The 23,295-nt window shown below is 37.5% G+C and overlaps 1 protein-coding gene across 2 annotated transcripts in view; it reads right to left on the bottom strand.

The window, feature by feature from the left end:
* Positions 1 to 5,033: 5,033 nt before the first annotated feature.
* The window catches only part of LOC124618497 (rap guanine nucleotide exchange factor 2-like), a 423,194-nt gene continuing 404,932 nt past the window's right edge, over positions 5,034 to 23,295 (bottom strand). For both annotated transcript variants that reach the window (XM_047145353.1, XM_047145354.1), the window contains 2 exons: positions 16,897 to 17,088; positions 5,034 to 8,516 (listed from right to left, as the gene is read on the bottom strand). In XM_047145353.1, the coding sequence (XP_047001309.1) occupies positions 8,485 to 8,516; positions 16,897 to 17,088 (224 nt within the window). In that variant the 3' untranslated portion in view covers positions 5,034 to 8,484. The remainder of the gene's footprint in view (positions 8,517 to 16,896; positions 17,089 to 23,295) is intronic.

Below are 23,295 nucleotides of genomic sequence, written 5' to 3'. Positions count from 1 at the left end.
CCCTTCAAAGTAATCCTCCTCAGATACAGTACACTTGTGCCAAAGTTTCTTCCAATCCTCGAAGCATTTGTCACAAGCACTTTTTGGTACAACCTTAAGTACTTCCAGTGATGCAGTTTTTATTTCCTCAATCGTTGAAAATCTTTGTCTTTTCATACGTCTCTTCAGTTTTGGGAAGAGGAAAAAGTTGCTTGGGGCCAAATCCAGTGAATATGGTGCCTGAGACACAATTGTCGTATTGTTTTAGACCAAAAAATCTCTCACAAGCCATGATGAATGAGCAGGTGCATTGTCGTGATGCAAAAGCCATGAATTGTTTTCCTACAATTCCGGACTTTTTTGGCCACTCATTCTCACAAACGGTGCATACCGTCCAGGTAATACTGCTTACTGACCATATGACCTTAAGACAAAAATTCATGATGCACTATACCATGGTAGTTGGGGAGGAAAAAAAAACAACAGTGAGCAAACTTTGACATTTGATCGAACTTGGTGTGCTTTTTCAGGTCTTGGCTCTCTGGGTTGGTTATGGCATCATAGCCATAAACCCATATTTTGTCACCAGTAATGACTCTCTTGAGCAAATCAGGATGATCATTGATGTCATTCAAGAGCTCGTGATTGTTGCTCATGTGACAGTTCTTCTGATCAAAATCGTGAGAAGTTTTTGAACAAATTTTACTGAAACAAATCTCATGCCCAAAACACCTGAAAAAAACTGAACGACATGAGCCGACCGATATGCCGACAGCCTCACCAATTTTCCAAAACAATTTTCTTCGCAACATCGACATGAAGCTGTGACGATGTGCTGGGACATTCAGAGCGAGGTTCATGATTAGCATCTTCTCGGCCATCTTGGAAGAGCTTGTACCACTTATAAACAAATTTTTTACTTAGAGCACACACACCCTATGTCACTATCAACATTTCAAATGTTTGACACTTGATTCCCTTTCCCACATTTTTTATAATAATCTAAAATCACCGAGCACAATAAAATACGTCTAACCTTTCTATCTGTCAAAAACAAACAAAGTATGCTGTACACTTGAAACTGTGAACATATGTTTGGGACATATCATGGTATTACAATTTACAAACAAAGGAGGGGAGGAGGAGGGGGAAGAGGAGGGGGAGAGGGGGGGGAGAGGGAGAGGGGGAGGGGGGGGGAGAGAGAGAGAGAGAGAGAGAGAGAGAGAGAGAGAGAGAGAGAGAGAGAGAGAGAGAGAGCGCTCTGGTATGGAGGCAGTGACGGCTCATATGAAATGATGTCTTCTCCTCCTCCTCCTCCTCCTCACCCCCCTCCCCCCAAAATAACTCTAACAACATTGTCATGGTGCTAGTCACCATGTGCACAGTTGCACCATCTCAGCAGTGTAGTTCATCACCTCTAACAAAGCTATGAACTGCATGATGGTGTCCTGGTAATGTTCAGCTGTTATCCTTTCTGAGAAGAAAAAAAACTGCATACTGAGCTTCAATCTCCAGTGAATGTAATGGGAACTCATGGAAAATGTGAGGGTTTTCTGAACTCCTACATCTGTTGTTCAGGTTGTTTACATAGGCACTTACATGAAACTATGATTCATCAGAGTAGAAAACATAATTCATTACCTGAACACCGCAGATTGCTGTGGATAGGCCTTGTGCCTACCCAGCCAGCTATCAGCAATATATCCAAGGGACGTGGTCACATAATTCATAGGGTGCTAGCCTTCCTGCAGACAGACACAACAACTTGGCCACAATATACCCATCCACTCGGAATGAACACACATTTAGCCCGTGTTCCCACACAGCTAACTCAACACTGACATCAATAGGATGGAAAGATGTTTGGATATCACATGTTATGCACCTCCTACAAGGTCATCCATTGCCAACACAAATGTTGCCTCCAGTAAGACAGTCGATTTTCTTGAAATTAGGGTTGTGTAAATTCTTGCTCACATTATTCTTTCTATATTGTTTATTATTCTTGTTGGTGCAATACCTTAATAACAGGTGAGATAAGAAAAATCCAGTCACCAAGCAGCAGCAGAACACACACATAAAAGACTGCTGTGATTGGCAAGCTTTCGGAGCCAGTGGCTCCTTCTTCAGGCATAAGGGTTGAAGAGGATGGAAGAAAGGTGAGGGGAAAAGGACTGGAGAGGTCTTGTATGTGTTCTGCCACTGCTTCATGTGTAGATTTTTTATCCATCCAATTAAATAATTTCATCAATAATTGATTGTTTTTGTTGCTAATAATTGGTGACATATTTTTGATTGTATAAAACTTTTTACACAAAGTTTAATCCATTTGTGCAAAACCAGTTGATAATTTCCATTTACTATTTTTCTCTGTTGATGGTTCTTTACTTGGCTTGTTAATAATGTTTGTTCCATCAGCCTTTAGGAGTAGTTGTGTCTCCTGATGCAAATAAATGGAAGATCTTAACATACAGTGAGAACAGTAATGGACCCATGGTTGAACCTTGCAGAACACCCATTGCAATATCTCGACAAAGATGATTGGGCATCCAATTAGTACGACTCAAACATCCTAGTGTAACTCTTTCCATCCTGTTTCTTCAACAGAAAGTAAACTGTACATGTGCTGATCCACGAATGCCATAAAAGTGTTATTTCGTGAATAGAATATTATTACTGAAACATGAAATGCTTGATGATGACTCACTCAATATCCAAAATGGTAATTTTTGATCATTTAAAAATTTTACCAGACGGTCTGTGAAAAAGAATAACTGTCTCCGTAGTGCAGCCCTTTTGAAATCCAAATGGTAATTGACGAAGCAAGTCAGTTTCACACAGGTGGGTGGCAACCCCCAAATATTTGTAAAATGATGTAAGAATGAGACTGTCTGATAGTTCTTACAGAGATTTCTGACGATGGCATATTTTAAACTGTCTGAGAAAATCCCCAGAATTAATTGTATACTATATTTACTAATGTGACCAAGTGCATTACAATTACATCATCACTACTTGTAGTATCTTTTTCAAGGTATCATCAATTTCGTATGACAATTTGCCTTTGTCGTGATGATTTTCCCTAATTTGTATGGGGATGCAAGATAATTTTTTCACTGTCCTAATTTCCTCTACATTGCTTCTTCAGTGTACTATTTTTCTTTCTCCTATAAATATTTAAGCTTCCTCTAAAATGTTACATTGTGACAATCATCTTGGGCACTGACTCGAGATAATTTGTGAGCAGATCTGAACTGGAAATAAATGAGAATGGTGGTTACTGTAGGAGTAGACCTGGAATCAACTGGTTTTGGCACTTACCAGCAGTGACAAAATCACTTACACTAATTGACAAAAAAAGTTGACATATTCTTGATGGAAGTCCAGACTAAGTGGAACATTGTCATTTTGTTTTCTCCCATTACTGGTCCCCAAGCTGTCAAATAAAAGCAAAAAGCAGTAGCACTTGTATTTAAAGAGTGTTCATAAAATTCCTGTGCCATCCGAATCATGGTTCACAGTAATTTGTGTGTCCTCTTCTCTTTTCATCTCTTAGAAATGAGAGCCTTTGTATCTGGTTTTGTGTTCCATCTGCAGAGCGTGTGTCGTGCATATTAAACTTTGACTGTTTTATTTTGATCCACTTGAGTGTATTGTCCACTATCTTGTCAGTCATAGTAAAACATGTCTGTTTCCTTTTTTGTATCTCCCTCCTCCCCCCCCCCCCCCCCCCCCCCCCCGCCCGCCCTCTCACACACACACACACGCACACACACACACACACACACACACACACACACACACACACACACACAAGCACACAGGCACGCGCACGCACACACCAGAGAACGAGTTTTGTAATTGACAGCCATCGTTTCAAATTCCACACCTGTATGTTTTCATGGTTCTTGAACAGCACTTTTTATTTCCTATTATGATTGATTGGAATCAAGGTTGTGGTTTTCTTCTTCAAAAATTTCCTGTCATATCTTTGTTTCACTAAACCGTGATTAATTTTCTTCTTCTGATAATTCTCTTAATACTTTCTCATTGTAAGGACATACAGTTTCATGGGATCTGTCTAACAACTTCTTTTCTCCATATGGACAATTCTATGCAACCTAATAAAATAAATTATATAAAAGTTCAATAATTTTGGAAAACAGTATTGACATTATTTTTAAAATAGGAAAATAATGTTAACTTAATAGGTAACTTCAATAAAAACATTTATCACATACAACAAATTAACAGATGCCTTCAAGGAAAAAAAGAAGATTCAAAATATATAATGTACTCGGAGGCAAAAAGCAGATAGTAAACATGATACTCACTTTACAAACTTTAATAGCACCCAAACTGTTGTCAGCCAGGCCTACAAAAACATTGTTATTCATGACACTTGTTATGAATAACAAATACACTTGAATGTGCACCCAACCATTGACACATACTGCGTTACATCACGGGAACTACGTCTTGTGGCTTAAAGTCACGAGAACGTCCAATGATTCTGTGCAACATGTTATAAGGTGCTTATGGTGTATCATCATCATCATCATCATCATCATCATCAGTTATCTGCTATATTAGCAGGTCCTTTGTCTCTCCATTTTCTGTGATCCATTGCTTCCTTCTTAAGGCTTTTGTATTTTCTACCGTCCATCATGTCATCCAGTATCTGGAGTCTCTTCCTTCCTCGCTTCCTTTTCCCTTCCACATAATCTTCTAAAACTGTATAACAACCTTTTGTAAAACAAACAAAAACACACACACACACACACACACACACACACACACACACACACACACACACACACAGAGAGAGAGAGAGAGAGAGAGAGAGAGAGAGAGAGAGAGAGAGAGAGAGAGTGTCATGTAGTTACAGTGCATGAACCCATCATTTCAAATTCCACAAACTGTTGTAGATAACTACGTCTTTATAATTAACACAAAATAAAAGGATGAAAAAAACCATGAAACTTTACACTACCAAATACTGATAAGGGTTAGGATGTGTATGGAGACCCATTTTGGATATTAAAACCATTTCGGACACATAATTACTAGGATTTATTTTGTACAGTAAATACTGGACCACCAGAAAGGGCCCGACTGAGATGATTAGCTAAAGGAGCTAAACACATATAATTGGACAAATACATACAACATTTTTATCATATGAATCTGTTATAAGCTATGAAAATAAAAACATTTTCATATATAATTGGCTATGATCACAAATGCAAATAATGGAAATGCAATATTCACGTGGAAACAAAAAAGACAGAAGGATGCCTCAAAATATCTGAAAATCATTGTGATAAGGTAGAACTTCGTATAAAAGTTATAACATTCTCAACATAATTAAATAATAACTGACAAACAGATAAAATGATACATGCAGGTACTTAACACTGTCATTTCTCGTAGAATACAATAATCAGTGCTTCATTGGATCATACAACTCAAAAAGCTGCTGAAACTTACAGTGGTGACAACGTATCTTCCCTATCTGCACCATCAGGTGTTCTGATATGGCTTACATTTTTGTAGTAATATTCCTTAAGGATTTCATCACATTGACATTGATATATATTTATATGGAACACTAATGGATGAAACAGAGAGAACATGAAAGTGGCGTTTCACTGTTAATAGCATGTGTGCGTCATTTTCGGAGGATTTAACATTCTGTACAACAAAGCCTACAGACAATCACTGAAATACCCAAAGTACATGCACGAGGTGAACGTGTCATAGCCACAGCTAGTAATACATCTGGGAAAAATAGACAGTTATTAAGACTGACGTCATTAACTATTTTATGAAAATGGAACTGAACATGACAAAAAAATTTCTGTTTATCTTCTTTCAGAAAAAAAAATCTTATCTATAAGTATCTTTCATTTGAAGCACAATATAGTGAATTATTTTAGTGCTGTTATACAGATGACACAATTTACATACCACAAATATATGTAGTAATCTGATGGTGTTTGGTGCCTAAAATATATGTGAATGAAAGAGTGAAACACAAACTGATTTGAGAACATGAAATTCTGCCTTTCGGAGAAACATTTTAACTATAACACCAGCATTTACTTAATATTTTGTGTCAGATGTAATAGTAGAAATTCTGGTACAAAATGTTCTAACTCAAAACTTAGAACTAGTTGTGTTATGCAAATTAAACGTTCCTGCTTATAAACTTTGCTTTCACTTCCCAATGAATATTATAAAATATCTTAATAGCATGTAGAGAAAGTTATATACAAATCTGAAAGAAGAAGAAAAAAAATCACACATGTATAAACAGCACCAAACTCACTGGAGTAAAGCCAGCAACAGTCCAAACTTTGTTATAAATATTAAAATGCAATGAGTATGACCATTTCTCCATCTGTGATTGGGATCTGTGCAAACAATCAATAATGCTACTCTACACAGAAACTATAAGCAACAAAAAAGAAATCTAGGAACAATATCGGCATAAAGTGTAAATGTGTGCATTGAATCTGTAATTCATCTGGAATACATTTGATATTGGCCTGGATAAAGCTGTATAGCTACTTCAGCACTGGCACTCAATTTTCACGTGTTCCTCTGATTATGACCATTTATGTTGTGTGTATCAACCACAGCCACAGATGTATAAAATTCAAAATAAATAAAAATGTGCACTGGCATATAACAGTCACACAAACAAAGTTTTTACTTTGCTGGCACTCCAGAGCAAAAAGATACAACTAGCCCTCACATCATTTCATTTTAATGTTCTCATTTTCTTTTGGAGTACTAGTATTTTGAAAGTTAGTTTCAGTTTGCTCTTAAAATGTCAAATGTTTGCCTCAATTAAAACAGTCAATATATATAAATTTGGACTGACCTACAGATATTTATACCATATTATGACATCCAAATTCTACACATACCTAAATAGACAAAGTTTCATAATACATATATAATGAAAAATATACCACCAAATATGTTATCAAAATATTACAGCACGACACGACTAGGCAAAACCTCCCTCTCTTTTCACACAGTAGGCAGACATACAAAAATTTCAAATAACACACATATTTCTTTTAATCTATATGTACACATGTAAGTCTTGAGATGATTTCCCATCTGCCATAAAGTGATAATATAGTAAATATGTTAAATACATTGCACATTGATGATCTGGTGATCTAAATATGATATGAACATAACTACACAACACAGAATGCAAATACTACACAGTAAAGATCTTTTGATAATGGCATACACAGCATTTGAGAGCAATTGTACAAACGCCTGACAGCTCAATTTCAAAGTAATTTAGCTGCTAGCGCATATTCGACAGATCTCAAGAAATGGTCACTTATTATTTTGAGTTCTTGTACACATTAATAAAAAATTGTTACCTGTAAATACATTTAATTCCTAAATTCGAACGTAAAAAAAAGGAAAAAAGAATTTAAAATATTCCTGGAGTAGATTCTTTGGAACAAGTCACTTTTTACAACTATTCACTACAATACTCATATGTTTCAACATATAAAGAGTCATTTTGTACAATGAACAAATAACTTTCAGTTTATGAAAAGTTGTAAATAAGACAAATAATCTCATTTGTATTCAGATTTGTTATCACTTGGCTATTTACACTGTATTAAAAAGCTAATGAAAAATTTGAGATTACATTAATGCACAATATTTGCTTGTTGATATTCATACTACACTTAACTGTTGCTCATTCTAACATAGTTTTATCAGTCACATTTATCTACTGCAACATGTAAGACAAAAATATATTCAGTTATTTTACAGATCAGAATTGTAAACATTTTTCAAAGTCATATCATCCTTTACATCTGATGCAATGCTGCAATTGGTACAGCAAATAATTATAATATTTAAAGAGCGTAAAAATTATTTTTACAAGTATTTATATCATAGTACAGATATCACAAACACACATTTTGATAATAATTCATCATTTAAAACAATAATGAATGCTGAGTATGAATAACTGTAAATTTTAGCACGCGAAATTATCACAAGCAGTGATAACCCTGTGAAAGAAATGCCAAATTTTTATGGCATTTGGATTTACTGATCTCTCAGATATCATTCCAAACACAGGGGCAAAATAGAACAAAGTACACAGAAGAAATTATAACATGCAAGCTCCCTGCCATACTGGCCACAGAATAAAAAAAGCTGTCCACACAGTCAGAAGGCAATGTATGGGTTGTTCGCTGACTGCTATTTGCTGAATGCTTAACTGCTGTAAACATACTTGTGTATGCAACTAAAAAGCAGGACAATAAGTACAACTGCAGGGGAACGCAAAGACAATATGTACTATCATTTTCTCCAGAAGTGCAGTAGCTATTCTTTACAAAACTCATCACAATCCCCTTTCCTTCACTATCTGGCACTCATCTGTGATACTCTCAACAATGTCACTCAGTGAGATGAAGACAGGAGAATGTAAACCATATGGAAAATAATTCACACTGCAGATACTTGTGCACCGTCATCATCTGAAAAACAAACATAATTGTGAATAAATTAATTTTTATCACAATAACATCATGCACAAAAGAAAAAAAATACAATATCAAACATCACTACTGAAACTCAAATTGGCATATATCCTTCAATTAGTTCAACTCTGACAATAGGGAAGTCATTCTTTGTTAACAGCAAACCTAAGACTTTAAAAATATAATTAAAAGCACAATTGTTACAGTAAGTAAAAAGCAATATTCTTAGTAAATGGAGATAAATCAGAATATTAGCCTAAAACTAATAAAAAGTATTTATTTCTATTTTACTTGCTCAGTTATGGCAACTCTACCCTTTCTCAGGTATGTTTTCTTATATCAACTTCCACCCAATAGGTGCATGAACAATGATTAACAGAGCAGTTATTACTGGCTTCTAAAGTTCTGACACAATGTTCACTTCTTGAGGTCAAAGTTCCTAACTTGATTTTTCGAATCTGGTACGCAGAAATATCTATTAATGTTAGTCATACATGAGGTTCATTCAAATGAAACCTGGTCAGTTTATCTACCTTTGCCTTACATGTAAGGTGGCACCACGTAACTGCAGGTATGGTGATGTCATCTGTTGGTAGAGAGACTGACACGTGCACACCATCTGATGTTGCATAGTGCTAGTGTGGTTTCACGCTGAAGAGAAGGTGATCACACAAAATATCATTCACTACTGAACAAACAAGCGAGTAAGCAGGAACAACAAGGAGTGATTCGATTTTTGGCAGCAGAGGGAGTTGGAGGCCTCAAATGTATTGACAGATGAAGGCTGTGTACGGTGAGTGCAGTCCGAGTCATTCAAGTGTTGTGGCGCACACAATTCCTTGAGGAGCACAAGTCACTGGAAGACGATGTTCATCCTGGACAGGCTCACCGTGTCATCAAACCGGAAATGGTTGCGGAAGTGAATGATTTAGTTTGGACAGCCACAAAATCACCATGAACGAGATCCCTCGGTTATGGGTATTAGCGTGGGCACCCCCACACCATAATGCATCAGTGCTTGAACTTTGGAAAAATCTGTGCGCAGTTGGTTCCCTACCAACTGACAGCCGAACAGCACAATACTGGAATGGTGCTGTCTTTGAGTCATCTGCAACATTACCATGAGGAGGAATACGGCTTTCTGCTGCGTATTGTCACAGGTAACCAAACATGGTGTCACCATTTTGAACTGGAAGGCAAGTGTCAGAGCAAGCAGTGGAAACATATGATTTCACCGCCTCCAAAGAAATCAAAGGCCGTGCACACCAGTTCTGGTAAGGCTATGTTGTCCTTTTTTGACCGCAAGTGCCCACTGCTTGTCGAGTTTCTGGAACAGGGAACCACCATCAATACCCAGCGTTATCAAGCCACTTTACAGAACCTTAGACGAGTCATCAAGTTGTAACATCGAGGCATGTTTTCCAATCGCATTATCCTCCTGCATGATAATATCTGCCCACACATGGCCAATGCGGTGAAGATGACATTGAAGCAGTTTAGGTGTCAAAGGCTGGAATATCCACTGTACAATCCTGATCTTTCACCGTGAGACTTCCATGTGTTTAGACCTCTAAAACATGCTATTCGCGGACATCGATTCACAACAGACGATGAAGTGTGTGACTGGATACAAGCCTGGATCCGACAGCAGCCTACTAGCTTCTTCGAGTAAGGAATTGACCGGCTAGTGTCGCAATAGGATAATGGCCCAAAAGTTTTGGTGACTATTTTTGATTATGTGTACTGTGTATAACTACATTTTTGAGTTAATAAAATCATTACCATTACTTTACACTAGTGACCGGGTTTCATTTGAATACCCCTTATATATCAAGACACAAGCAGACAACGTCTTGTCTGTTGTTCATTTTGGCATTATTTTTATGTCAACTAGTAACTCACAAATCATTCAGGACAGTAAAGTATATTAACTACAATGCTGCTTCATGTTTATATAAAAACTGTTCTATTGGAAATAACATGTGATGTTAGTTTATGTAACTTTCATACACATAGCAAAATCAATCTTTCTGCTATCATCAGAGGATGGAGACACACTGGCTACAGTAACATGTCTCTTAAGGCCTAAACCTAATATCTACACTTTGTAGTGTGCCACAGACAGTGAAAAAACTGTACCCACATTTTTCTAGATGTTCTTGCTTTCCCACTCGGACATGGCTGGTAAAGGACTGGGGGAGAAATGATAATCACCAAATTTATAAAATCAAATAGCTCTTCACAATAATTGAAAAAGGATTGGGAGAGAAATGATAATCACCAAATTTATAAAATCAAATAGCTCTTCACAATGTTTGGAAAAGGATTGGGAGAGAAATGATAATCACCAAATTTATAAAAGCAAATAGCTCTTCACAATATTGTAAGTGCACATAGATAAACAGGGAAAACAAGCTCTCTTCTTTCCTATATCCAACACGAGTTCCTAGGATAAATATCAGCTGATATGGCAAAAAAAGTGCAGAACACTTTGAAGAAGCAGATTAAGTTGTAACTATAGTGTATTTTCTGCTAATATGCCAGAGTATTAACATACACAACTTACATTACTTTGCACAGAAATTTGCTTACTGTTTTTTTTCCACAATCTCCCCCCCCCCCCCCCCCCCCCTACCCCTGGTAGTCAGAACAACCTTCGTAAGTCTTACACGTAGCCGGCACGGTAGCTCAGAGTGTTCGGTCAGAGGGTTAGCAGCCCTCTGTAATAAAAAAACTGAGCTAATCGATCAACAATGAACTTAGACGGATGTCTTTCGACGTCCGCCTCGAACAGATTCAACGAACGAAAACGAACAAAAATGAGGAATTAAAAAACCACACACTCTAAGTTTCTTGCATTTTAAAACTCACTTGCTATCAGATTTGTTGTCACTCATTCAACTCATATTCCACAAAGACTCCCCCCCCCCAAGCTCTCTCTCTCTCTCTCTCTCTCTCTCTCTCTCTCTCTCACACACACACACACACACACACACACACACACACACTCACACACGTTTTCTGATTCAATATTCTCCAAAGCTTTGACTTTCCTTTCACAGTGTGACATTCCCTTTGTCCTTATATTTAAAAAATCTACTTGGCCAGCAGTTCCTTCATTACTGTGAAGATATTTTATTTTCTTTATAACTTCTATATACAAAACAGTAATATTTAATAATACCTGAAGATGAGAGCAGAGTCTGTTAAAACCAGTTGTTTTAAAGAAAGAATATTTTATGCGATCTTGGCTGCTGGATGATTTTTAACAATTAAACAGATCACCTTTCAGTTCTCTCAAAATGAGAAAATCCAGTAACATTTTGTTTTGAATTATACATATTGCCCTCTTTGTTTTGATTCTGCATCAGTAACTACTTCGAGAACTTTTTTTACACAGATCCAGCTTTAGTGTAGTTATCTGCTTCTATCTATAACCAAACAACATGATACATCACTCTGTATGACAAGAGTATTCACTCATGTTTGTAAAAAAAAACACACACACACACACACACACACACACACACACACACATATGAATTATGTACTCTGAGAAATGAACACTGATGCCTTGTTACAAGTAAAGTAGGAACTTGGATAAGCTCACTTTATTAAGCAATAACAACAATACAGCAAAGTTAAAGGCAGATGGCATAACATTTAATGTAGTTACTGAATTTTACATAAGAATAATTCACAAACAAAGTTACAAGTGGTGTTGCAAGGATAACCTTAAAGTTTCAGTAAAAATAGGAAAGAGGGGCAAAAAATACAACACAAAAAGGCAAACATATCGCAAATATGGGTATTCCATTGATAATATATACCAAAGTGGGCAAAAAAATGAGTTGTGTATTTTCTGTAATAAAGATGCATCTCCTTGTGGTACATGGTACATGTATAGGTGCTCTAAGAAATTCGGTAAGGACATTACTTCTGCAACGGGCGTCATGTTACTAGGGCAATTTGCTAAGTGGACATGCCAGGAAAAAATTACGGTAATAGAGGTCTCCGTTCATCACCATACAGCTGCCAAATAAAAAAGACTGATATATGAGAATTATTGTTTGAATTGCACTATACAGGGTGTTACAAAAAGGTACGGCCAAACTTTCAGGAAACATTCCTCACACACAAAGAAAGAAAAGTCAAGAGGGTTGAGGTCAGGAGAGCGTGGAGGCCATGGAATTGGTCCACCTCTACCAATCCATTGGTCACCGAATCTGCTGTTGAGAAGCGTACGAACACTTCGACTGAAATGTGCAAGAGCTCCATCGTGCATGAATCACACGTTGTGTCGTACTTGTAAAGGCACATGTTCTAGCAGCACAGGTGGAGTATCCCGTATGAAATCATGATAACGTGCACCATTGAGCGTAGGTGGAAGAACATACTGACGAAACTAAAATGAGCTCTAACATGGAAATTAAGCGTTTCCGAACATTTGTCCACATAACATCTTTTCTTTATTTGTGTGTGAGGAATGTTTCCTTGGAATTTGGCTGTACCTTTTTGTAACACCCTGTATAGTGCAATGCAGGAATCAAAAGGTGACACACAGTTACTTGTAAGAAATGTTTACAATTTCAGATTGAAGGTAATGTCCACCTTGCGAAAACTTCCAGAGATATAAACCTTGGGTACCCAAGTGCCAACATGAAGAGTCAGCAAAGAAAGGCACAACAAATCACTATCAAAATTCAAACAAAATATTGCAGCCACCATAAGAAAGGAAATGTATGTTTTAAAAGAAAGAGGGATGATATCATCATAACAAGAAGAGGGCAACAATTACAAGTATTTCATAGGAAAATAAGAGATATGAAATTTATCATATGAACCCTTAGACCGTCCATGCCCAGAGTGACACAAAAGGAATGGAACAGGCTGGCGATATAAACTGGTGATTAGTTGCTGATAAATGATAAATTGCAGTTGTTATGTGAGAGTGTGGCAGAGAGGAAAGATGATTTGTTGCTCCCAAGCATCTGTTTGTTACACTCCCAACCAGCTAGTTTTAAAATTAAGTTGATGATGGCTGTCTTGATTGCCAGTTGAAATATTGAAACAGGAAGTCGACATTTCTGTCTGCAATCCCAGAATCTCATTGAATACTTATTATACCAGGAAACTTCAAGATACAACTATAGTAGTCTGACATACCACTTTTGAGATAATTAAATTATTAGAGATCTGAAAACTTGGGGACATTTCAAGTAAATATGCAGTAAAAATGTTGATTACAGCTATTACCACAACAAAATCTGTTTTATAGGGAGCAGAATTTCTTGCATAATTAAGAAATACAAAAAAAATTCTGTCGCTATTCTCAGTCTATGCAGTTTGTGGAAACAGTTGCCAAATCTATGAAGTATTTAAAATCCAGCAAAAAGGTTCTTTTTCAGTTCAGTCCTTTTTTTTTCTATTGATTCAGTATCCCAACAGACAAAAACATGAAACAGAACAGACACCGCACCGCATATTGACATAACAGACTCACCCCGATGGGCAATGAATCCACCATCTGCACAATTACGCCTGATGACCTGCAGATACGTGGCACTAGGTGGGAACGTGGGTCGGCTGAGAGATGTGCCGTGATAGTCCCCACAACTATGATAGACACTGTGTCTGGATGGTGCAGTGCTTAATGCGGGTGCCTAGTGAGCAGGAGATCCTGGGTTCAAATACTGGTCCAGCATAAATTTTCATTCATTGCCACTGATTCCCCTAAAGTCCCAGTGCAGCTGACATCAATAGTCCCTTCCTTTTCCTTTCCTTCTTCCCTCCTCCCCACCTTCAATTTACATAATTTATTGTGTCCCTTCAGTCTGCAGACAGTCCCAATAATAAAAATGTTACCAATGGTAAAAATGGTGCTCTAATCGATGTGACTGCAGACTGGATTCTCATTCAATATTTCACTACCCTTGTGACACAGTCATCCACTAAGTTCTAATGTATTTACTTTTGTAGTAATTCATTAAAATGAAAAACAATGTTATATGATGCAAACACACCTAAACAATGTTCTTGTGATTACTCAAATTTAGGCCACAATAATCTGCAAAATGCTTTCCACATCTCTCAGTTTAATACCACAGAAGAAAATAACTTCACTGTGCTTAAATTTACACTACCTAGTTGATTGCTGGAGGGGGAAAAAAGTAATTACTTTTTTTTACAGTTACAAAAACTCTTTAAACACAGTATTTTTATGGTGGAGTACTTATACGGAAGAGGGAAAGGTAAGTCGGGGGGGAAGGAATCAGGCACAGGCGGTGCGATGTGTGAACATGCTCATGCCAACAAATTGCAGACAATGCAGCATTCCTGTGGAACATCAGCAATACACACATTACATGCACGCCAACATGCAAGTACATACAAATATACAGTTTATATTTACAGAGTGCTCCAAATATTTATCAATACACATGCTTGGCACACACACACACACACACACACACACACACACACACACACACACACACACACCAATATTAATGACAATAAAAACCGAACTATAAGTATTTAATTGAAATGTTGAAAAAACAAAAAAATAAAATCTAGGATAAAATATCTGATGTGCTGAATGTGGGAGCTGGCACAAAATTTCTTTTAAACAGTATTAGTGAACTGCAGGATGAAAACAAGGCTTAAAATGCAGGGTTAAACACAACTAACAGTTACAATAAAGGTGTATGCAAAAGGGTTGCACTCTTCAAACTCATGTTCTACTGTTAGGGATTTACATTTGAATGAAAAGTTACCACTACAGAAGTTACATGGAGGAAAAAATTGGATAAACTGTTTCTTTAATATTGTCATTCTCATTCCTTGCACTTCTTTTTAAATGGCTCCAGGATTTGGTATCTTAATCATCAGCTGATTGAAACACACGTGGCCTGTCCTCCTTCAATTGCAATTATCAAAATTTGTTAACTTTCCAAAAATCAACTTCATAAAATACACCCTCCTCCCCATGCACTCCTTGTCCTTTGTAGGCTTTCAGTGGATCATGTATTAAATTTAGTTCTCTATTTTTTGCTGTTTTACTTTCCTGCCAAAATTCCTTTATCTTTACTGCTTTGGAATCATCATATTTGTAACACTTTAAAAAAAAATTACTCTAACCATTGTTTCTTCTTCTAGTATGTCATTTCTCTGTAAATCTTCCGTGAACACTTGAGTCCAGTTTTTTTTTTTTTTTTTTAACTTCTCTCTTCAAAAGTATTTGAGGATCTGTTTAGTTAAATGTTGTCACCAACAATGTATAAATTACCAAAGGCTATCGGTCTCTCCTTATTTACTGTTTGTTATACTTTCTACATTCTGATTTATTTCAGCACTAATTCTTAATTTCCAAGAGTATCATTTGTTAGTGGCCCAGTCATTTCTTTATAATTCTTCTTTCACAGTTTCTAGTTCATCCTATCTGTAGTTCAGTTTTAGCTTATAGGCATTCTGAAGCCAATACTCTACTGTAGTGCGCATCATAAAGTTATTAAATCAACATAACTGTTGTGAACATTCTTTGTCTATTTTTGAATGCTACCTGAAATCCTGAAATTCTGTACTTCTAGGCTACTTAGGTTTTCATATCTGAACTGAATGTCTAACAGAAACTGAAGACTTTTTCTAGAATAATGTACCAAGTATTGGAATATCTTTCACTGTTCAGGAACTTGACCACATATTTATCAATTGTAACAACCACATAATGCTACTTTTAACAATAAAAGCAACACTCTGGAAAAATGAAATAAGTATTCTTTGGAATGAGGTGAACATTATAGATGTATCAAATATGGCTTAGAAAGAAACACTTTGTTAGGAACGAGCATATTCTTTTGTTAAATGGTGTGAGAACTGTTAGGGGATAAATCTTGAATTCTATGCAGAAAATAAATATTTCCTTGATGTGAAAAAAATTGGATGTAAAATATTAACACAATTTACATTTCCGTTGTATTAATTTGAAAAGAATGCTGTAAGCAGAAGCTACTGTTCTTTTTTGTTTGTCATTTACATTAATTGTTACAGAAAGATATATTCATGATTTTTTAAAAAGTCTTTGAATAATACAAACTGAATACTAATGCCATTTGGATTCTGAAAAGTGCAAAGACAAATGAAGTATTGAGTGCATTCAGTCTCAGAACTACAATGAGTAAATTTCATTTTCGGGTTGTAACTACGATAAAAATCTGAACCAAGATAATTAGGGAACTACTAAATAGATAAACAACAACTCTGCACACACCACACCCACACCCACACACACACACACACACAGTTTCATCTTGAACTTTAGCCTCCTTTCTGTCCCATATTTCCATTACTGGAAGTCCTGCATGGAGCTCACACATACCATCATCGTCCAGATCATTGGTGCTGCAGTAACCCACCGAGTGCGGTGTCGGGACAGTGGGTACAGCGGTGACGCCCTCGTGAGAGTGCGCCCGTCCTAGTCTCTGCAGGCGTGCCATCTGCGCAGCAACGCTGTACGCGGGCGGCTGTCGGGGGGGCGCACTTCGAGGGGGTGGGGGAGGCATAGCCCCTGCTGCAATATAAGACACGGGACCGTGCGGTGGCTGTGACGTGCGATTGCGATGACGATGCAGTCACGAAAGGCAAAGCATAACATTACAGCAGAGTAGTGCAGCCAAATATGTATCAAGCAAACAATCATGCAGTGTATAAAGCTTTGTATGAAAAAAAGTAAGAATACATACAACTCTTCATGTCAAGCAAATGGTTTAGTCAATATATTTCCACAAGTTGATATTTAATTTCCATCGGTGCAACCTATGTAGCTATTAAGACACACACATTTAATCTGTAATGACAAACTCAAACTAGGCAATAAAGCAGAAAAATAATGCGTATCATCACATAGATATCTCTCATGATTGCACGGTGAATATTAAGTAAGGAGACAAAATCAAAAACGTTTATATCAACGCATGTCTGGAAATGGACAGTAGGTCTGCAATGAAGCAATTAGTACTAGTATATTACACTACATATTACATGGTACTAATTAATCATAAGCCTACACAACTGTCATCTGTGGCCGGAGGAATGGTTAAATCACTGCATCAGCAACAGTTCTGGATTAGGATTATTGGTGAGTACCTACATGGACCATCTGTCTTCCCACAATGCCATAATAAACATACATGTGAAGTTCCTACTGAACACTCTGGGTATTTTACTAAAGAATGTGCCTTTAGCAAAATGGCAGGCAAGATGGCCAATGTGCGTTGGAGCACAAGGCCACTTCCATCTCACTGTTCATCAACAGTCCTTGTGCGTAGCAGCCTTGTCCACTAGACTTAAATCTCCTCGAGTTTTACATCGGTGCACCCAACTAAAGTTTTGTGTACTGAACACTTGCTGAAGTACAGACCCTTGAACAACATGCTCATGTAGGCTGTGACATTATTTGGCTACCAAACAGAACATTTGAAAAGTGAGACAATCCACGATGTGCCATGTAAATGTTTGCAATGCGCCACATGAAAGCCACTCTGAAAATCTTTTGGAACATGAAAGAAATTAATATCAAGTAATTAATGTATGGTGTAATATACCAGTACTATAACGGCTGTCACAAAAATAGGCAGATCAATGTTAGTTCTCTGTCTTACAGCATTGCCACTTAGTGATAATTTCCAATGTTAGTAAACATTCTGAAAAAAGTCATACATCTGTATTTATACTCTAAAATATGATATGGTACTTCCCAAAAGAAAATAACTGTCACTTGTTAAGGGAAAAAAATCCAACACTACCAGAAATTTCTAAGAAATATTATTTTTACCTTAACTGTTGAACATGCCAGAAACACTAATGGATTGAAAAAAAAATGTACGACTATCCTCAAATTCCAAAACAAAAAATAAAATAACTATGAAGTGCGAAACTGTTTCACCTGTGCAACAGCAAATGATGTTGCTGATGAATTCACATCCTATTCGACCTCGTAGAAACTCCCAATGAACGATTTGTTAAGAAAATTATAAAATTAATTTTGGTAACGTCTGCGACATCATTACCATATTGAGTCACCTATGAACAAGGTTTTCTTGTACATGTACAGCAGCAAAGGAGAACTTGCATGCCACTGCCAGGATTCTTGTTCTGACGGCTTACCTTAGTGTGACCAAGAATATTTCCTACCACTTGAACGGATTATATTAGCAGCTCTTACACACTTTTTATCGCAACATCCATCACCCAAAACGTCGATATTCACTGCACAAAAGTGCCTGTTGGTATTTTCAAACCATTATTTCTCTTGGAGTCTTGCCAAAATTATTTCTTCAAATGGTTATGCAAACATCAGGTTCTGTACAAACAAATCATAGGCCTAATTTCCTCTGTATGCAATTAATGTATAGCCCACAAACATACAGTGAGGTGCAGTATCCCTCTGATCTCTAAGAAATCTGTCCCCATTGTCACATTCTCTGGACTTAAAACCAATGTCATTTAGAAGTGGCTGAATGGTTTTTTCCAAGCCCTCATAATTTTGTATTGTACTTATACACAGATTTAGCAACCACAGTATTACTATCCTTCATTGTAGTATTCGAACACAGTCCCGTGGACCACTTCTTCATTAAAATCATCTGTTTGAGTAAATCTAGTTCCTCGTGGTGGACAGAAGACAGCATTCACGTCTACAGGCTCTGAAGAAGCTACAATATCGCTAACACACTGCACTGCTCTTCCCTCATCCTAAGCAAGTTTGTTGAAAACCTTTAAGACGTTAGATATCATATATTCAGTTTCTTTTCTAATGTTGATTCAGTCCCAGTATATACCAAGATGATGTGGGCTAGCAACACAGAATGTTGCTCTTCAGTACCACTGAAAACTGTATGTAAAACAGAATGAGTTCACAGAACAAAGAAAAGACAAACACAGGCAAGTATCAAATTGTGACAACAGGCCAGTCAGTACTTGACACCGTAATACTGCAAGGCTGTAGGAGATGAGGGGTGACGTGTACAAAGAGACCTACAGCAGCCTACTTTAATGACGATGGCTAAACAGCTTTATCACACACCCACCATTAATCTCAACATTTATGTTGATATTAACACTTTTGCCCTTTTCCTGTCATGGATTACCCCTGGAATTTGTCTCCATACTTAATATGTACCCACCATAATACTGCGGATGTAAAACTACCTTCTGCTATTAAATCAGTTCCTGACTGAATGAATAATATGACAGAATCAATCATAAGACACACAGTACTTTCTGAAGACTTCTCCTGATTCCTATAACATGTAATCTGTTTAAACAATCCAAGTGTTCTTGATCAACTGGATGGGGAAATAGACATCATGATGCTAGGTTTAAAAAAAAATTTCTTCACGACAGTAAAAGGTGCTTTCGTAATGGAAAAAGTTAACACTGGACTTCAAGTTAAACATCGAGTATACAGTGAACACACATGGGTGTTTCACAGTCCTCCTGGAATAGCACTTTAGGCTTGGAATCAAGTCACTCAAAATCAATGATCAAAGGACAATGAATGTTAGTGGAAATATGTCAAAATAAAATTGCAGATACCCAGAAGTTTCAGTTATCACATCAAGTTATAGCATCCAGATAGTGTGTTATTAAAAAAGAACTGTACTTCTGAAATTTAGTCAGTTATTAGATTTCTCTACATACAAGGGCATAAGGGTATGACACTGATGAAGTGCATTAAGTGTGTGAAGCACATGAGCATAGTGTAACTACTGAAATGGGTGGGGAAAATGAGGTATTGGTGTTATGGGTTAAGAGAAGGAATTTGATTGCCCACAAAAAGAATAGCAGTAAGAGGCCTTCAACACAGACCCACAAGTTTGCTGTATGTGATAGATAGGGGTAAGAAATGAAAGAGCCGCATGTAAGAATTTTGCACAGAGCATAACTTGATCACAGCTAACACATGATTCAAGAATCATGAAATAAGGTTGTATACATGGAAGAGGCCTGGAGATACTGGAAGGCTTCAGATAGATCGACATGGTAAGACACAGGTTTAGAAACCAGGTTTTACATTGTAAGACATTTCCAGGGGCAGATATGGACTCTGACCACAATCTATTGGTTTTGAATTGTAGATTTAAAGTGAAGAAACTGCAAAAAGATGGGAATTTAAGGAAATGGGACATGGATAAACTGACAGAACCAGAGGTTGTAGAGTGTTTCAGGGAGAGCATTAGGGAACGATTGACAAAAATGGGGGAAAGAGATACAGTAGTTGACGAATGGGTAGCTTCGTGGGATGAAATAGTGAAGGCAGCAGAGGATCAAGTAGGTAAAAAGACGAGGACTAGTAGAACTCCTTGGTTAACAGAAAAGATATTGAATTTAATTGAGGAAAGGAGAAAATATAAAAATGCAGTAAATGAAGCAGGCAAAAAGGAATACAAAGTCTCAAAAACGAGGTCAACAGGAAGTGCAAAATGGTTAAGCAGGGATGGCTAGAAGACAAATATAAGGATGAAGAGGCATATCTCACTAAGGGTAAGATAGATACTGCCTACAGGAAAACTGAAGAGACCTTCGGAGAAAAGAGAACCACTTGTATGAATACAAAGAGCTCAGATGGAAAGCCAGTTCTAAGCAAAGATGGGAAAGCAGAAAGGTGGAAGGAGTATATAGAGGGTCTATACAAGGGCAATGTACTTGAGGACAATATTATGGAAATGGAAGAGGATGTAGATGAAGATGAAATGGGAGATATAATACTGCGTGAAGAGTTTGACACAGCACTGAAAGATCTGAGTCAAAACAAGGCCCCGGGAGCAGACAACATTCCATTAGAACTACTGACAGCCTTGGGAGAGCCAGCCCTGACAAAACTCTACCATCTGGTGAGCAAGATGTATGATATAGGCGAAATACCCTCAGACTTCAAGAAGAATATAATAATTCCAATCCCAAAGAAAGCACTTGTTGACAGATGTAAAAATTACTGAACTATCAGTTTAATTAAGTCACGGCTGCAAAATACTAACACGAATTCTTTACAGACAAATGGAAAAACTGGTAGAAGCTGACCTCGGGGAACATCTGTTTGGATTCTGTAGAAATGTTGGAACACGTGAGACAATACTGACCCTAAGAACTTCTCACAGAAAAGAGATTAAGCAAAGGCAAACCTACATTTCTAGCATCTGTAGGCTTAGAGAAAGCTTTTGACAATGTTGACTGGAATACTCTCTTTCAAATTCTGAAGGTGGCAGGGGTAAAATACAGGGAGCAAAAGGCTATTTACAATTTGTACAGAAACCAGATGGCAGTTATAAGAGTCGAGGGGCACGAAAGGGAAGCAGAAGTTGGGAAGTGAGTGAGACAGGGTTATAGCCTACCCCGATGTTATTCAATCTGTATATTGAGCAAGAAGTAAAGGAAACAAAAGAAAAATTTGGAGTAGGAATGAAAATCCATGGAGAAGAAATAAGAACTTTGAGGTTCACCGATGACTTTGTAATTCTGTCAGAGACAGCAAAGGACCTGGAAGAGCAGTTGAACAGAATGGACAGTGTCTTGAAAGGAGGATATAAGATGAACATCAACTAAAGCAAAATGAGGATAATGGAATTTAGTTGAATTAAATCAGGTGATGCTGAGGGAATTACTTTAGGAAATGAGACACTTTAAGTAGGAGGTGAGTTTTCCTGTTTGAGGAGCAAAATAACTGAAATAATTTCTAAGACTTTCCCAGAAATTTGTTGTCATCTTGTAGAATCGGGTGTACTGCCAGTGGTCTGTGTCTTCCCAACACGATATTTCAACGTCTTAACTTGGCGTCTTCATCAGGTGTTCCCTGAGACTGGTTGACGAGCTGACCTAGTCCCATATTTATGCCGGGGCAGTGTGTGGGACTAGGTCAGCTCGTCAACCGGTCTCAGGGAACACCTGATGAAGACGCCAAGTTAAGATGTCGAAATATCGTGTTGGGAAGACACAGACCACTGGCAGTACACCCGATGACAAAATGACTGATGACGGTTGAAGTAGAGAGGATGTAAAATTTAGACTGGCAATCGCAAGGAAAGCGTTTCTGAAGAAGAGAAATTTGTTAACATCGAGTATAGATTTAAGTGTCAGGAAGTCATTTCTGAAAGTATTTGTATGGAGTGTAGCCATGTATGGAAGTGAAACATGGATGATAAATAGTTTGGACAAGAACAGAATAGACGCTTTCAAAATGTGGTGCTACAGAAGAATGCTGAAGATTGGATGGGTAGATCACATAACTAATGAGAAGGTATTGAACAGAACTGAGGAGAAGAGAAATTTGTGGCTCAACTTGACTGGAAGAAGGGATCGGTTGGTAGGATATGTTCCGAGGCATCAAGGTATCACCAATTTAGTATTGGAGGGCAGCGTGGAGAGTAAAAATCGCAGAGGAAGACCAAGAGATGAATACACTAAGCAGATTCAGAAAGATGTAGGTTGTAGTGGGTACTGGGAGATGATGTAGTTTGCACAGGATAGAGTAGCATGGAGAGCTGCATCAAACCAGTCTCCACAACAACAACAACAGGGGGGAGAGGGAGAGGGCAGCAGCCACTTCCACATTTACTTCCACATACATAATCCACAAGCTACCATGTGGTGCACAGTGGAGGATACCTTTTACTATTACTACTCATTACCATTTCTGTTCCATTCATGAACTGAGTGAGAGAATAATGACTATATATATGCCTCCATACAGGCCCTAATCTCTCTTATCTGTGTGGTCCTT

This window comes from Schistocerca americana, chromosome 1, assembly GCF_021461395.2.
Source record: "Schistocerca americana isolate TAMUIC-IGC-003095 chromosome 1, iqSchAmer2.1, whole genome shotgun sequence".
NCBI lineage: Eukaryota > Metazoa > Arthropoda > Insecta > Orthoptera > Acrididae > Schistocerca > Schistocerca americana.
This window is presented reverse-complemented; position numbering and strand designations above follow the sequence as displayed.